Here is a 16,473-nt window from a genome sequence, read left to right as displayed (position 1 = left end):
ACTAGTTATTTATTCTGTGATGTGTGCATGTATTTGCGTTTGTGTTGATGATTAAGCTGTCCTCTTAGTGGGATTTTGTATGGAGAAGCAGATAATTGAATTGAATGAGCTTCTTCTGACTGCAACGATTTAGTCAAGTCATTGACAGTTTCGTCTTGTTTGATGTATATGGAGATATCGCTTGGTGCTCTTGGGCAAAATAAAATGAAGTGATTTTTTTTTTTGGCACTATTGTTTAGGGGCATTGTGACGCTAAATTGGGGCGTCAATATATTCTTTCTGCTCTTTGATTTCATGTTATATATACAATGCTTGTTGTCTTTGTTATATTCTTTTCAATTATGTTAAATATTTGACAATTCTTACCGTTTGGTAGTTCATTTGCGGCAGCTTTTTGCTGAAGCCAAGCCGTATATTTTCTCATATTAATCAGCAATATTTTTGCAGGCCCTTTCGCCGTTCTAATTTTGCCCGCACTTTGAGCAGAAATTTTGAAGATTCAGTGCATTGTTTGATAAAGGGCTTGTCCCTCCTTAATTGGCAGCTGAATAAAACATCCGGTGCAATTTCATTTTTGCGGAGATGGTAAGTATTTCTCTTATTATTGCTGGCTATTGTCTCTAGACTTGCAATTATTGACCTTGCAGGCATGGTTTTTGCCAAGTAAATTTATTCTGGAGTAGTTTAGCCTCCTGTTATGGAATCAGGATATCTCTTGGCCTTCAACAACTAATCATCTGTTCATATACTTGTGCTTGTTGACAATGGTTTATAATAACAAGTACTAATAGGCTGATAGCTTATCATAATCTCATTTGTACAATTGGAATGGAAATGATGTTGAAGTATTCTTAAAGTAAGGCTAACTAAACTTAACACAGTATTTGATGACCCTTGGAGCTATGATGCCATTGTGTTGCTTGCTAGTTCGTAGACAATAATTGGAATGTTTGTTTCAATATTCCTTATCCTTAAATTTTATTGTGGCATTTTTGTTTCAGGCAACCAATGAAAATCTTCCACCAAATGTAATAAAGCAACTAGCCAAGGAATTGAAAAATCTTGATGATTCCCCTCCCGAGGGCATTAAAGTTGTTGTAAATGATGATGATTTTTCAATAATATATGCTGACATTGATGGCCCAGGCATGGAATTTTGTTTTGTAAGTTTATTTTTCAGCATTAAGTGAAGAAATCAAGCTGAACTTGAGTTAATTATACTTGCAGCTGGGACTCCTTATGAAAATGGAGTTTTTCGTATGAAGTTGTTACTATCTCGTGACTTTCCACACTCTCCACCTAAAGGTGAGTTTAGACGGTTATATGAGCCTTTTTATGATTTGCTCTTGACATTGTTGATGAAGTTCTTTTGTTTTGAAAATCTAAGTGGGCCTCTGTACATTGTACGCAGTCAGAAGAATGAGGTGCATTGTTCACCGCTTATAAATAGTGACTTGATATAAATTTATATTTTATTTTTTTATTTTCTCTTTTACTTATTGAACTTTATTTTTTCATAGTGTCTGTTTCTTATATAAGGCAAGGAGATATTTCTGCTCAGTAGTCACTGCTTCACTTTTCCTGCCTAAAATAATTCCATCCATTCTTTGTCGTTTTTAAATACTGTTAACTGATGCAGCTATTTAAAAATATTGTAGGTTATTTCTTGACTAAAATTTTCCATCCTAACATTGCAACCAACGGAGAGATTTGTGTCAACACGTTGAAGAAGGATTGGAATCCTACCCTCGGTTTGCGACATGTTCTTATTGTAAGTCTATTGTGTTGGTTGTTCTTGTCATGAAAATTTCACGGTTTAAGTTTGCATGTCTAGTTGAGCACTGCCATTTCTAGATCTTATCGATTTATTAAATATGGTTGTACATGATTGTTTCTCATTTTAATGCTGATTTTTCTTTTAAACAGGTTGTCAGGTGTCTTTTGATTGAACCATTTCCAGAGTCAGCTCTAAATGAGCAAGCTGGCAAAATGCTGCTTGAAAATTACGAGGAGTATGCGAGACATGCCAGGTCAGTAGACATATTAAATACAATATATCTTTTTTTAAAGCTATACTTCTTGAGCTATCGTTGGTCTTGATTTGCAGCTTCTTCATTTTGAAATCTGAACAATGATTTTGGATGACATATTGCTCATAATCATGAAAAGGACACTATCAATTTTAGCTGTTAACATTACTTTTTATGACATAAACATGGTTGTTTTTCTTCATATGCTAGCAATCGAATAAACTTAATGGGGTTGCATTGCATATAGGCTTTACACTGGAATCCATGCAAAACCCAAGCCCAAATTCAAAACTGGAGCTATATCTGAGTCAACGACTGCACTGAATGTTGATCAAATCAACACCTCAGTAATTAATAGTGAAGTGAAAAATGCGGCATCGGGTGCTGCAATGCCATTGCAGCCACCATTGGGTCAGTCAGCCGCCACAGTGAGAGGAGGAAACAATCTAGAACAGGCAGCTACTGTAACAACGGATGCTCTTGTTAACGGGTCTACTGCTGCAACGGTAGTTCCTGCTGCACCAATATTACAAAGGAAGGAAACTGGAGCAGCAAAAGTTCAGGCAGACAAGAAGAAGATAGATGCCAGAAAGAAAAGTTTGAAAAGATTGTGATGATGTCGTTCAATATTTGAACTTTTTATTTGTTGCCTAGTTGATAGAAAGAAAGGGGAGGGGGGGAACGTGAATGTGGCTGCCCAGGGAAGACGGGTGTAACAGTTGCGTGTACTTTGACGAGTACTTCCCATGAGATAATGGATGAAATTGTACTGTTCTGTTCCTGGTCTATTGCGTCGTGGTAAACCATCCCTCCCCCCCCCCCCCCAAAAAAAAAAAAAAAAACCAAGTGAATATTTGCTTTGCTTCTGTGTTGTGTTGGTTCGGAGAAGTTACAATTAGCTAACGAAGGGGCTGGGCCGATGGGTTGTATACCCAAACTAAAAAAGAAAAAGAAAAAGGAGGGATTGGGTAATCTGTTCAACCACTTTCTCTCTCAGGCCATCTTTTAGCTAAATTTATAGATCCGTGTAGAGATTAGACTATTTGTGTGGTATGGCCAATCCATTCGCTCAATTTGTTAACCCTTGTGCCAAGTAATCAATGTACAGTAAGATAGTTTTTTTTTAAAAAATCCTTTTACCTTATTATTTACTAGATTATTAATTATTAATTATTTTTTTATAATTGATCTGTTTTAGAGTTTTACGCTTTTTCCCAGGAAAAAAAAAATTCTTTATACGCGATTGGGAATAATTTTAATTTTAATTGGAGAAAAGAGGCAGGTTTCCGGGCATCTAGCAGGCTGTTGCAATCTCATGCATACACAGCGTATTCATCGACTTCCTTACGTTGCAATTATCCGGCATGGCAAACCGAAAATAAGAGTGAAATAACCATCAACTTGTGACACAATCACAAGACAAACTGGAGATACCATTCCACCAAAACAATTAGCTTAGCACTACATGTCACAGAGGATTGATTCAGAACCATCAAACAAAGATTTAACAATAAAAAAGTACAAAGTCTAAGAGTATCATTATATAAGTCAACCCTGTCCCCCTTCTTCTATCTCTTCTTCGCAGTTATAGTTTTTCATCAGGATCTTGGCGGAGATTTAGGGTTCACTTTGCCATCATCACCTTAACAAATTCCTCGTAATTTATTTGGCCATCACCATCAACATCAGCCTCTCGAATCATCTCATCAACTTCTTCATCAGTAAGCTTCTCCCCAAGATTGGTCATCACATGGCGGAGCTCAGCAGCAGAAATGAATCCATTCTGATCTTTGTCAAAAACCCGAAACGCCTCTTTTAGCTCCTCCTCAGAATCTGTATCCTTCATTTTCCTCGCCATAAGGTTTAGAAACTCCGGGAAGTCAATAGTACCATTTCCGTCGGCATCTACTTCATTAATCATGTCTTGGAGTTCTGCTTCAGTTGGGTTCTGCCCCAGTGATCTCATAACAGTTCCAAGCTCCTTGGTTGTGATGCAACCTGAAAGGTGAGATCACACACAATCAAAATCCGCTTCAAAAATTCAATGAGGCTAAGACAGAGAGGCATGTTCGCAACTATACAATACAAAAGCTATCAATCAATTTGACATTAGTGTCATATTGTCAAATACCACAATACAAAATCGCTCAAACGTCTCTGCGTAAATTTACACACACACACACACTCTCTGGCACACCCTGGCACACATAACAGTATATAAGAGGAAAAGAATTTTTAGCGAAGGAATGGGTTCTCAGTAGAGTGCAAGCTTAGACTTTCTGGCAAATAATGCTATGCAGATGTGTAACTGCAGCATTCCCACTTTGGCAAGGGAAGGCCTTTCTGTCAAATGGTTTTGCATTTTATAAAAACAGCATACATGGGCTCTAGGTTCTCTTCTCGAATTGCAGATTGCAATTTACACTTCATCTCGATTTATTTTCAACAGATGTGAAGACAATGACATTTAAAAAAAGGGGGGGGTGTGGGGGTGGGGAACACATACCATAAGGAAGCTATCATTATATTCTATCATCGGATCACATGGCTACTTATCTTCTTTACTAAGGAAAAGGAAAAGTCAATAGTAGGATTTATACAAAAGCAAGTAATTAATTCTGTCAGTTACCCTTGCTTTCAGGGTTCATGATCTGAATGTGAGACACAAACAATGGAAAAAAGTGCAATCTAACTTTTTCCCCTCATTGACCCCTATTCTTCTTCCCACTGTTTGACCTCCTGTTTAGAATCAAAACAGAACCCAACATGCAGATGCGTAAACTTTTAACACAGCAATTCATTCATTTCTAAAGGCAAGACGAGCATTTTAAAATTGAGCAAGACTATTCCTGTAAAATCGAAGATCATCTATAACAACTCTGCGCATAAAAAAAGAAAAAAAAATTCTCTCATTTGTTTCTACTCTGAATATGCTCGTCAAATGGGGATGGAAAAGAAAACGGTAATACAGGCAGAATTATCGACTAATTAGTCCGTGAAATTTAGAACAACAATCGAAACCATGCAAGATCTAAATCTCGACGTCGCCACCAAACAATTCTCCAGAAGCCCGGTAAAACTTCTTCAAATTCATTAATCCATTTAATTTCCCAAACCACAAACCAGCATCCGCTGGCTAAACACCTCCAGAAGACAGGTAGGTCTAGAAATAACTCAAAACATAAAATTATTCATAGGTCAATTGAAATAACGAAAGAGCGATAGAGAGCGAGAAAAAGAGAGACGAACCGTCTCCATCTTTGTCGAACAAGCTGAAGGCCTCCTTGAACTCAGAGATCTGTTCGTCAGTAAGCTGATCCGCCATTGCTGTTCCTTTTTTCTTCCCTTCCTTCTCGTAATTCTTCTTCCTTTCAAAATGATTATTCTGTTTCGGAGAAGCCGATCAGAGATTGTCAGGAAACACGAGAGGGTTTTGAATCTTCAGGTAAAAGCTGCCATTTTTATAGGAAAATCAAAGGATGTGCCATTCAATAACTCCTGGGCCGGTTAGCCCCCTTGTTATTATCGATTTGCCCTTAATGTCATCCTATTTTTACCGCACGCCCTTTACTCGTTTATTTGCTATTTTTCTCATTTTTCAACTTATATTGTTTTAATCTTAATTTTAATTAGCGATTTCATTAACTGATTACTTTAGGTGCTTAAATGACCATGAAGCCCTCAGGTGTCATGCATCCAACTTGGATAATCTTGTCCAATCAACCATGAGATGAAACAAAATATCTCCTAAATGTTTCATAATTTATCTATATGTTTACCAAAAAATTTTTTTTTATCTTTATCCTTTCTTTCTGCGCTGAGTAATTTATATATATATATATATATATATATATGAGTAAGAGTCCTAGGATAAACAAATAATATTTTGTATTAGTCGTATCCTCGGAGTTTATTGTAATTCTCGCTTGAATAGATAACATAAAATTAAAATACCAAAGTCTTCATTTAGTTCTATATAATTATTTTATTTTCTTTTTTAAATACAGGAGTAATAGGATGTCTTTTAAATTAATTTTTTACAAATCAACAAATAGAAAGAATATTGTTTAATGCTTTCAAATTTTTTTAGCTTTAAAGAATTACATTAAAATTGATTTACAAATAAAATAAAAGAAGTATATAACTTTTTTTTTTTGCCCAAAGACAGAGGGGCATATGATTTAGCAAGGAGTTTAGATAATTTAAAACTTTAATAACTATTTGTTGATGCGAGAGGGGTATTTTAGGTATGCGCAGTGGTGTTTCCCCAAGGCACGACGGATATGGTGAAGAGATCAGATGGAGGCTGCATAGGAATGGAGGATAAGGATCCTGTCCGAAATCCGAATGGTGTCACTGGGCAGTTGCGTCAATAGCTGATAGATGGTGATACCCACCCAAACATGAGATGACAGCTGGGAAGTGGACGCAGGGGATAAGGACCCTAAGGACAAGCACGCATTAAAAATCGAGAGGATTTGGGATTACTAAAAATAGAGACAAGCCGGTGAAGAGTAATTCAAGGATTTGGATGATCGTCTTTCTTGATTGGTTGGTGGCTTTTGTTCGTTTTAATTAATCAGGGGGTCTTCGTCGACGCCTAGTGCGACCCGGTTACGCGGTTTGGACGCGGAGGCCTTCGCTCGTGGGGGCCATTTTTGCTGCCACGTCAACTTCTCCGTACCCACCATATGATTTTTTATTGCGAAGGAATTATTATATCTTTTCTGAATATATATATTAAATAAGAACAAAATAAAAACATTAAATTTTAAGGTAAAGTTAACCAGATTTAAAGTTTCCTTCAATTTTGTTGTATTTCCTTATATTTTGTTATTAGTTATTATTAAATCAAATTATATTATTTGAAAGAATTGCAATAAAGTTCTAAAGTCTAAATTACAACTAAACTGCTTACAGTGATAAGCTCTAAAATAAGAAATAACAATTCTTAACTGGTCAATGGAGCTTTTGAGTAGTTATTTTATTCTTTTGGGATCTTCTTGCAATCCTCCCTTACTTCTACTAACTCTTAAATTACGGCCTCAGTCAGTTAATTTAGTGTCCTGTCCCGTCCATTTCTTTTTTCTTGGTTACAAATGACTGAATAATTTATTTTCTTCACTTTGCCCAAAAAAAAAATCTCTCCAAATGACAAAAATGAAAATAGACAGACTATTAACGAGAAAATATATTTACAGGTGCTCCCGTTGAGTTTTGCACCCCCAGTCAAACCTCCGGTCTGAAAATTTTTTGGGAAGACATCAGAACCGAACTTTCTGGTCTGACCAGTGATCACTCTGCCCGCTTCTTTTTACTTGGCTCCAAATCCTTGTCCTCCACTTTTATTCTGTATGCGACTGTGTCATTGAACGGGACTCCAACCTATGAGTCCACAAGGAACAATCGGGTTAGCCGCTAAGTTCATTTACTTGCCACTTTTATTTCAAGAAAGCTGCATATCCACAGCAGCATATATCTTCAAGTGTTGCTTAATCATTGATATCTGAATTAAAATGTTCACATAATTGAACAATGTAATTGCTAAAAGCACAATAAATAATTAGCTCATAGCGGGATTTCACTTAGCACCTAAGATAGACACCCAGCAACCAAAGCTTGACGAAATTTGGATTGCAATGCAGCAACAACTTTTACTTCCTTCTACAGAATTTTCACAACTAGCCTGCATAAATGCAGCTAATGAACACTGCAGTTTCATATACCTAATAATGAAACTAGCATAAGATGATCAGCATATCTGAGATGCCATGATAACCTTTTTAGTAACAACCATTAATCCCCAAAACATATCCATCTTGAGCTCCAATTACAATCAAAACCAAATGTAACAATAACTTTTTTTTACATATTGGTGAGGCAGCAATCATGACTTAACAGAAAGCCTACACATGAAACAAAGATATAGTATAGAATCTAAATAAAAAACAGTCATTCAGTTTTCTATTCACACATTTCTCTTTTACTTGTTTCATTCCTTTGTGTGTTCAGGGACTCACGAAAAAATTGGGTGATCAATATTTCCCCACTTCAAGCGAAGAGAAGAAAAGAAAGTTTAGCAGGGCATCCCAAGATTAATATTAACGTTGTAAACAGAATGCCAATGACAATACTGTAAGGGAAAACCCTATAACATAGCTAAGCAGAACTGCATTATTAAATATTAAAGACACCAACCTCACATTACAACCATCAAAGCTTAAGTTGACATCCTACCAGTAATTTTGCCTTTAGATCGAAAGAGAATTAAAATAGTAACTAGGTGTTAGAAAGCAGCAAAAAATGGAAAAGAAACACACGCCTCAGGCCTTTCACATTAGGTTCATGCCACCTCCCGAAGCCAGCAGGAATTTTAAGCCACTAAACTATCTTTTTGGTTCTCCACAACCTCTTTCTCCATTTCCTTCACTGCCGTAATTAGGGCCCTAGTGATACCCTTGAGATATAAGCCATTCTCTTTCATTTCCTCAAGGAGCTTCTCTGCCATTTGCCAATCCAAAGCCTTCAAGCAAAAAGACTGAATCAACTTTTCATATTCATCAACAGTTGGACGGACACCAAAGTTCTTCATCTCTGCCAATAACTCCAAAGCCTTATCAAACTTCTCTAGTTTGCAATATCCCCGTATTAGGGTATGGTAAGTTACAGGGCTCAACTCTGAATACTTCTTTTTGGCTTCTGTGAAGACTTTCTGAGCTTGTTCGATCTCACCACCATTTACATAGGCACTTATAAGAACAGTATAAGTATATACATCTGGTCTTAAGCCTCTAGTTTGCATTAGTTTCATCATCTCCAATGCCTGTTCCATTTTGCCAATTTTGGAATATCCTGTAATAACATAATTGAAAACGGCATTCCCAGGGGGTGGACCTTCTGCAACCATTCTTAAGACCAGTTGCTTGGCCACATCAACATCTTTGATTCTGCATAGGGCCTGAACAACAGCTGAATATGGCTTTACTGCATATTTCTTATCTTCTCCAATACCGTCCTCTGACATCTCCAAAGCTAATTGTACAGTTTCATTTTCTTGACAAAGTTGACCAATCAAAAAATTAATAGAAGAAGTCGGAATGTGCATCTTTTCTTCTCTTGCTGCAACATATACTGCATGGGCAGCTTTAGCATTTCTCCCCTTGCAAAACCAAGATATAATCTTACCAACTTTCTCACCACCAGTAGGCAAGCTGTTAGCATCAAGCATTTTTTGACACACAGACCAAGCCCAACCAAAAAATGATCGCCTGCAAAGAGCTTCGACAGTAAAGTAATAGGTGTCTGCATTTGGCACACACCCGAGTTCCCCAAAACTATTGAAGACGTCAAACGCAGCTTTCCCTTTGCCCAATTTTGAGAAGGTAGCTATCAATTTATTGAGAATTTCCACATTCAACACCCCATCCTCTTTCACGCTGATATCCTTAATTAAATCCCACAGGGAATATATCTCCTTCTTCCTAAGAGAAGAGCATACAGCCAAAACAAGAGATTCCACAGCAGTGGTGGTGACCTTAAACGATTTGTCTTTCCAAGCCCACCTGAAAAATCTGATGAGATTGTCACCAGCAATTAGCTGTGTTTGGAGTACTTTGATCACGAATTCTTCATGTAGAATTAAATCCATGTCGCTAAGACATGACTCAAGGGACGTATTAGGACTACTCTGAAGAAGAGACAACACATTCTCCAACTTCTCCTGATCGATCTCGTAAACCTCTTCTTTCCCCTCCTCTTCCCCGTGCTGGTCAAAACCAGAAGTAGAAATGTCCATATGCAAACCCACGGTTTCTTCAAGAGATTCCTCGGGAGGCTCATTATCCAAAGGGGCATCATTGCCCATCTGAGCACCATCATGTTCATCAATACCCTCAGAAAAATGAAATGGAACCTCATGCACGAACCCCTCCTTGGCAGAATCAGTGATTTGCTTTTCAAATTGAGAGTGTTCAGCTGAATGCTGGGAAAAGAATCGAAGGTACCGTGCAGATAAATGAGAAGATTGAACTATATCAACTGAGTTAGAGAGAGCCGCCATCACCTTAGGGATTCGGGTTCTGGAAGCATTGAGGTTCTGAAAGGCTTGTCTTGCAAAAGCCGACCTCCACATCTCGAACTTCGCCTGAAACAGAAACTAAAACTGATACAGCCCCCTAGTAGCGACAGTCTAGCCTAGAATCTGGAAGCAGTGGATGGCGCTGAGAACCGACAAGTAGGAAGAGTATTTCGACTGAATGAGATAATTCCGAATCAGTGAGTGGCTTGAAACACTCGGCGACTTGAGAAGAGAAAGCAGAGAGTAGCGGGGCAGAGGGAACTGCAGAGACTCGAAACACGCAAAAGAGGAAGCAGCGACTGAGGGAGAGAGCTCTGCAAGGTCTGTCGCTCAACGGCGCACAGTCGTCAACGATGAATTGGGGTCTGCAGAGCGGCGAGGGACGGAGGGTGAGATCTGGATCGAGGATTTTTTTTTTTGGAACATGGGGCCCAAACCCAACTTGCTTCCAGAGGGTTTTGTTGTGTTGTATGCAAGCCCGAAAGACATTTAATTGAAATGCAATAGAGTTCAAATCAAAACAAATTTCAAACATTAAAATAAAAGTGATATATTGTCTCGAACATTATGATTTAATAAATCATATTTTAAAATTTAGTCTTGAAATGTCATATCTTGGTTAATTTCAGAATCTATGATAATAAAAGCTTGCTATTCCACTTCAGTATTCAATCATTGATTTAGAAGCTCCGTAGATTTATTGAGGTATGTTGCCGAGCATGCAAAACTTGGTAAAGTTTATTCTTTCACGCATCCTTTTTATTTTGTTACTTGATAATTTGATGTGGATCATTTTATATCATTTTGAAAATATATTAAGAAATTTTCAAATTTTATGTTACATAATTTTTTTTTCTATTTTGGCTTTCAGTATTCGTCTTTGTCCATAGAAAAGTAAATTTATTAAACCATTTCCCGCTATCCTATAATATTAATAGGTGAAGGATAAGTTCCTATTAAATTTGGGAAGGGATACCTTTGGGTAAGAACTATTTAAAAAACAAAAAAAAAAGGTGAATTCAGAGTCACATTTCCACAAACATCTCCTTTTTTTAAGCAACACAGCACAAATCAAGACTGACATTACAATTATTTTTATCTTCGATCCAACCTTGCAAAGCTATGACAGTTTGCACATCCGTACTTTTTTTTAATGGAAATTCTGCTGCAAGTTCTTGGTACCAATAATCTATCATTGCTTGTGGGAAAAATGATCGCTCATCATTAGGATTGACTTGCTTAACCCGCTCTAGTTAGCATTTACCCGTTAAAATGGAAAAATGATACAAGGCTTTACTTTTTGTCTCATAAATATTAACCTTTTTAGACCCTTGATAGCATAAAAAGTCATTTTCCATGACTCGCTCTAGAAATTGGAAATTTAGTTAAATTATTTTAATCGGGTTGTACTTTTTGTAACATTTACTCCTGCAAAAGTCATCGCACCCATATTTTCCAATCCTGAAAGTGATGAGTTAGATAGAATACCCTATTGTAACATATCATATATATCTATTAATTAAGTTTATACGGTCCACAATTATCAGCCACAGCCAAATTTCATGCGGCCGGTCTCCAATTAGGTCTCACACTTCAAAGAAGAGCATAAATTATGTGGATAAAATTTCAAGTGTACACGCCCATATAGACACAAAATTACACCTAGTGTGATTCTAATTGATGGTATAATGGAAAGGAACACAAAAGGTTATCAATGATCAGAAAGCGAGTCTTCTCTTACAGGCCTCGAAGGGAAGAGCATTAAAGCAACAAAATCCCAAATCTCGAACAATTTCATCAATCAAATCCCTGCAAATATGATCATGCAAAGCCAAACCTATTCTCCCAATCTCTCGCTTCTCTCCCCATACGATGTCCCTACACACTTCCTCTACGCTCTCTTTCATTGCTCTCCTGCTCCACATCACCGACTCCTCTTCTTCCTCATCATCCTTCACCTTCTTATGTACCAACTCACTTGTCGCAATTCTCTCATAGAAACACGTGTTTTCCTCTCCTGGCTTCTTTTGCACCTGTATCTTCTGCTGTTGCACTCGCCCTGTGCACATCACACTTCATCTTTATCCAATGATATATAAAATTTTCAGTAATTATCTTATTAACAGGCCAATCATCAAATGCATGCCTACTTAAACCAATCACATGGTATCTTTCCCTTGACAAGAACATGTAAAATAAAAAATTCTTTTATTTTCTTTGACGTGTGTGTGTGTGTGTTTTGAAGTTGAAGTGGACAGATTATAGTAATGTACAGCGTGCTAGAGGACATTAGTTGGACATAATGACAGCTATTTTCCCAACAAGACTAAGCACAGACAAGGTGTTGTTGAAGCCAGAAGATCCATGGGTGGATTTGCAGGGAAGGCAAGAGAAGCAGGTATAAAGCTAAGTGGTGGGGGGTCGAAATGAGCAAGGCACTGTAAAAAGTGAAGAAGGTTGCCAGGTAAAGCGGCCAGAGGGGTGCGTGAGAGTGTCACTGTGTGGCCTCTCTTCTTTTTCTTTTTGAACATCTTTTGACTGTCTCCTCCTAATAATATATTAGCCCCCTGTGCGTACAGACGGTGGTCCATCATCCCACCCACTAAAGTCGACAAGTTTTCTTTTTTATGAAAAACGTTCATTTGGGCTTCTCTTTTGGTTTCTAGCAAGCAACATATATATATATATATATATATATATAAAAGGGGTTAATCCTATATGTATTTTGTCTTCTTCCTAGTAATTTTGGGTTCACTGTTAAATTATTATTTTTTTCTATGTAAAGTGATGGCCAACTATAGATCAATCACTCGATAAAAGTAAAGGATTACTAACGTTACTAGTGATATTCTGAGACTGTTTTCATTATAGCAGCTTGCTAGCTGTGAGTCACTTATATTGGCCGCAATATAATTGCAGCGGCAAAAAGGAATTAATTTGTCCCCAGTCATGATGGTGAAGATGGTGTGGAACACAAGAAGTTATGATTGTAAATTTGGAATCCTAAACATCATGGATAAGGAAGCATGTGCTTTTTCACGAAGGACCATTGTGTTCCCTCTCCATGAGTAAGTTAATTATCTGCATAAACCCTTCCAAAGGGTCAGCATAAATTGCAACTTTGTATCTTTGCAGCTTGGAGATTAGTAAATATTCTTTTAGGATGATGACAATTACATTCTTCGAACCAACCCCAAAAAAAAACGTCTGACTTTTCCATCAGTACATGACAACCAGACAGATTTTAAATAAATAGGTATTATCATAAAACATGTTGGAACTATATAAAAATTTAGAAGGATGTTTGTTCTTCAAACCGGATACGGCTGAAATGAAAAGATTCAAAAACAACAAGAATTAATAATATCACGAAGTATCAAAACATTGACCTGTCTGTGTCAATCCAAATTCAAAGTGAGAAAATAATGATGATTTATATTTTCAAGCCTTGCAGCTGGATAATTTTTAGTCCTTATCCTTCTTTCTAGTCAAATCCTAACCACTAAGGGGAAATGGACAATCAGCAAGTTGATAACTCAGTTTCAACGGATCGGTTAACAAAAGAGGAAAAAAAGAGGCAATATGATAGACAATTTGTTGGGAAAAAAACCTGGAATCTTTGACTACTAAAGAAAATTTTATGCATTTATTTAAAAAAAAAACAGAGAGAGAGAGAGAGAGAGAGATGTGTATATAGCCATGAAGAATTGAAAAAGATCACTCAACAAAGAGTTTATATTAGATCAATGATCAGAGAGAATCGTCGCAAGCATTTTATGAATTCTCAGAACTCCTAAAATCTAGCAAGTTTGAAGGCTTGAAGGAAAAGCTTTAATGAACAATTTCATCTGATTCGCCGCATTCTCAAAACCAAATTAATTCTGGTTACAACATATTAGTCTAGCTTCATTGGCGCATAAAAACTTCTGCACTGTCTTCTGATTTTGCAATTTGTAGAATTTATCTTCAATTATAATGCAAATGAACCAGGATGCGGAAGGAGACGAAAGTTAATGAAATTAGATTAATAAAAAAGCGAACGTACCACTTGAATGTGACTGTTGTTGCGAGTAATTCCTGAAACTCACAGGGGACCGAGTCAACTCGTCGAGCACAGACACTGGACTTGGTTGCTGCTCCGAACAAGTAACCTCCGTTACTGTTCTAATTTTATCCCCAAAGCAACTCACGTTTTTTGATATCACCTCCGTCGAGGGTGTCCGTTGCTGATCTGCTGATCGTACGGCCTCAATGATCTTCTTTAGTGCCTTCAGATCCTCGTCGCATTTCTGCAGTGCATTCAAAAGCCTTTCTCTTTTCTCCGCCACGGATTCTGGCTTCTCGGCCGCCGTCGGGCCCTCGTCCAATCCCATCAGCCTCGCCACCAGTGCCGGCGGAGTTCGGAAGTTCTCAGGTGTTTTCGCCGGATTTGAACGGCGAATATCCGCCGGAAGGGTGGGGCTCCTTGGTGCTTCACGTGACAAACTAGGATTGTAACAAACATTGGGTTTATCCTCTTTGAAGTTTTCTCCTTCTTTCACGGGAGTTTGTTTTGGAAGCTCTGCTTTTGCGGGAAAAGAACTGTCATTCTTAATCTGCTTCTTTCCTGCAAATGCAGAAGGAGAATTGCATGCTATAATGTTAATAAATCCAAAGTCCAAAATTCAAGCTAGTATATGTTTCCTCAGTAACCAAGCAGAATTTTAACAGCATGACTGATAAATCTATTACCGAAGGTGAGGAATCTGCGGGAGTGAGACTTGCAGACAAGGTGAATGATGCCGGACATGCAGCCAATCGTTTTGGATTGAATCTTCTCCGGCGCATTTTCTCGGCGTGACGACGATGAGACCATGCTATGCTGTCTCTTCATTGCTCTCTCCGGTAGTGCGCTTCTGTGTACGCTGATGACGAAGGCAGCGAGAAAAGCTGGAGAAAAACGCCTAGTTATTCTGTTTTCATTTTCATTTTTTTAAGGTTAAATGGCCCTTCCCCGAATTTGGCTTTTGTTTTGTTTAAATTATAGAAAATTTTTATTATTTAATCTGAAATTTTGTATGAATCTCACTCATGATTTTTTTTTTTTTGGTTTAGTTAAGGAAGTGCATTATTTTATGAATTGTAGATAAGGCTAATTATTCAAAATTTTACATTTGATACTGACCGTCATTTTATCTTCTTGGTTTCATAGACTGAATCATATTTTTAAAATTTTTTGTACTTATGTATATATTTTTTTTATTAACGGAAATTTTAATTTTCGTTTCTTAGTAAAGAACTTGTCAATTTTCCATGTAAATAAGGTGGAAGGTATTTTCATGAAAATAGTTTGCAAATAAATTTGAATTTATCTGTAGTGTATGTATTATATGTTGTTTAAAAGTTCAATTTTGAAAATAAAAAGGGTGTGCACTTTTAGTAAAATTCAAATTCCGAAAAAATATTTAGAACAAATTTATATTTATGTAATTTGACTACTCTTTCCGTGATTAATGTAACATTAAATTAATTAATTATAGTAGATTAAAGATATTAGTTAAATTAGTTAACATAATATATTTTTTCTAAAATATCTCAAGTAATTTTTTTAATTCCCTTCCCCCTGCTTGATTATTATTGGAGAAATATTAATATGATTAATTTGAAAAAAATTGATAAATTTGTGAAGTAAAACTCACATGTAAGATCAACATCAATTTTCTAATTAAATCTCACATTTAAGAACTAGAGGAACGTAATATAATTTACTCATAAATAACAATAATATTAACTACTACAGTGGAGTAAAGGTAACGGTTAGAGGTGGATGGACAGGAAAAAGTGGGGGGGGGGGGGAGAGAGAGAGAGAGAGAAGAAGAGGGAGAAGAATGTTAATCAATTATAGAAAAGCAAATTGCACGTGGAATGATGTGTATTATTCGTAAGTTTAGTATGTATGCGATAATATAAGTAAATCTCTTTTACTTGGACTCCGTAAAAGACACAGGGAAATAAACCCTGGGAATCCTTTTTAGCCATCTGTGATTAGTAATTGGGTTAAATCTAATAGTTAGGGGCAAGCACTAATTTAACAGTAAGAGGGAGTAATTAAGTTGGGATCAATACGGAACGAGTTGTGAATGTGCCGTACACAACACTAAAGGTGGAAACAGGTCAGGCTTTGCTCTTAACAGGCCAGGCCTGTTTTGGAGTCTATTGGCCTGAGCCTGGCTTGTGGCCTGTTACAGGCTTACTTTTCAGTCTGAGCCTGGCCTGAAGCCTGTTAAAAGGCCTGTATTTTAAAAAATTCAAATTATAATAATTAATTTTTAAAAAAAGCTAAGATAAAAAAAACGTATATAATAATTTAATTTTTAGTCTTGTCTT

The 16,473-nt window shown here is 36.9% G+C and overlaps 4 protein-coding genes across 4 annotated transcripts; 1 reads left to right on the top strand and 3 right to left on the bottom strand.

Moving 5' to 3' along the window:
• Positions 1-447: 447 nt before the first annotated feature.
• LOC114729920 (ubiquitin-conjugating enzyme E2 22-like) lies at positions 448-2,818 on the top strand. The gene is made up of 6 exons (XM_028916949.1): positions 448-585; positions 1,002-1,146; positions 1,228-1,305; positions 1,659-1,771; positions 1,927-2,030; positions 2,278-2,818. Exons 1-6 carry the CDS (start codon positions 583-585, stop codon positions 2,642-2,644), a joined length of 810 nt encoding a protein of 269 aa, XP_028772782.1. The 5' UTR covers positions 448-582; the 3' UTR covers positions 2,645-2,818.
• Positions 2,819-3,414: 596 nt separating this feature from the next.
• On the bottom strand, positions 3,415-5,524 carry LOC130494223 (calmodulin). Its single transcript, NM_001422328.1, has 2 exons — positions 5,280-5,524; positions 3,415-4,028 (listed from the first exon to the last, which is right to left on the bottom strand). Exons 1-2 carry the CDS (start codon positions 5,353-5,355, stop codon positions 3,655-3,657), a joined length of 450 nt encoding a protein of 149 aa, NP_001409257.1. The 5' UTR covers positions 5,356-5,524; the 3' UTR covers positions 3,415-3,654.
• A 2,640-nt stretch (positions 5,525-8,164) lies between these two features.
• Positions 8,165-10,484, bottom strand: LOC114729913 (pentatricopeptide repeat-containing protein At3g02650, mitochondrial-like). The gene has a single exon (XM_028916939.1). The coding sequence runs from the start codon at positions 10,159-10,161 to the stop codon at positions 8,404-8,406; it is 1,758 nt and encodes a 585-aa protein (XP_028772772.1). The 5' UTR covers positions 10,162-10,484; the 3' UTR covers positions 8,165-8,403.
• Positions 10,485-11,825: 1,341 nt separating this feature from the next.
• On the bottom strand, positions 11,826-15,038 carry LOC114729951 (uncharacterized). The gene is made up of 3 exons (XM_028916974.1): positions 14,839-15,038; positions 14,153-14,713; positions 11,826-12,166 (listed from the first exon to the last, which is right to left on the bottom strand). Exons 1-3 carry the CDS (start codon positions 14,978-14,980, stop codon positions 11,826-11,828), a joined length of 1,044 nt encoding a protein of 347 aa, XP_028772807.1. The 5' UTR covers positions 14,981-15,038.
• Between the last annotated feature and the right edge of the window lie 1,435 nt (positions 15,039-16,473).

Source organism: Neltuma alba, unplaced genomic scaffold (genome assembly GCF_004799145.2).
Source record: "Neltuma alba isolate B1F8T4 unplaced genomic scaffold, ASM479914v2 tig00002494_pilon, whole genome shotgun sequence".
Classification (NCBI taxonomy): Eukaryota; Viridiplantae; Streptophyta; class Magnoliopsida; order Fabales; family Fabaceae; genus Neltuma; species Neltuma alba.
This window is presented reverse-complemented; position numbering and strand designations above follow the sequence as displayed.

Coding starts and splice junctions, on each gene's coding strand:
- LOC114729920 (XM_028916949.1), top strand. Junction 1,306..1,658: donor TCCACACTCTCCACCTAAAG/GTGAGTTTAGAC, acceptor AAAATATTGTAG/GTTATTTCTTGACTAAAATT. Junction 1,772..1,926: donor GTTTGCGACATGTTCTTATT/GTAAGTCTATTG, acceptor TCTTTTAAACAG/GTTGTCAGGTGTCTTTTGAT.
- LOC130494223 (NM_001422328.1), bottom strand. CDS start 5,355: ATGGCGGATCAGCTTACTGACGAACAGATCTCTGAGTTCAAGGAGGCC. Junction 4,029..5,279: donor GTTCGACAAAGATGGAGACG/GTTCGTCTCTCT, acceptor CTCACCTTTCAG/GTTGCATCACAACCAAGGAG.
- LOC114729913 (XM_028916939.1), bottom strand. CDS start 10,161: ATGTGGAGGTCGGCTTTTGCAAGACAAGCCTTTCAGAACCTCAATGCT.
- LOC114729951 (XM_028916974.1), bottom strand. CDS start 14,980: ATGAAGAGACAGCATAGCATGGTCTCATCGTCGTCACGCCGAGAAAAT. Junction 14,714..14,838: donor CCGCAGATTCCTCACCTTCG/GTAATAGATTTA, acceptor CTGCATTTGCAG/GAAAGAAGCAGATTAAGAAT. Junction 12,167..14,152: donor ACAACAGTCACATTCAAGTG/GTACGTTCGCTT, acceptor TGATGTGCACAG/GGCGAGTGCAACAGCAGAAG.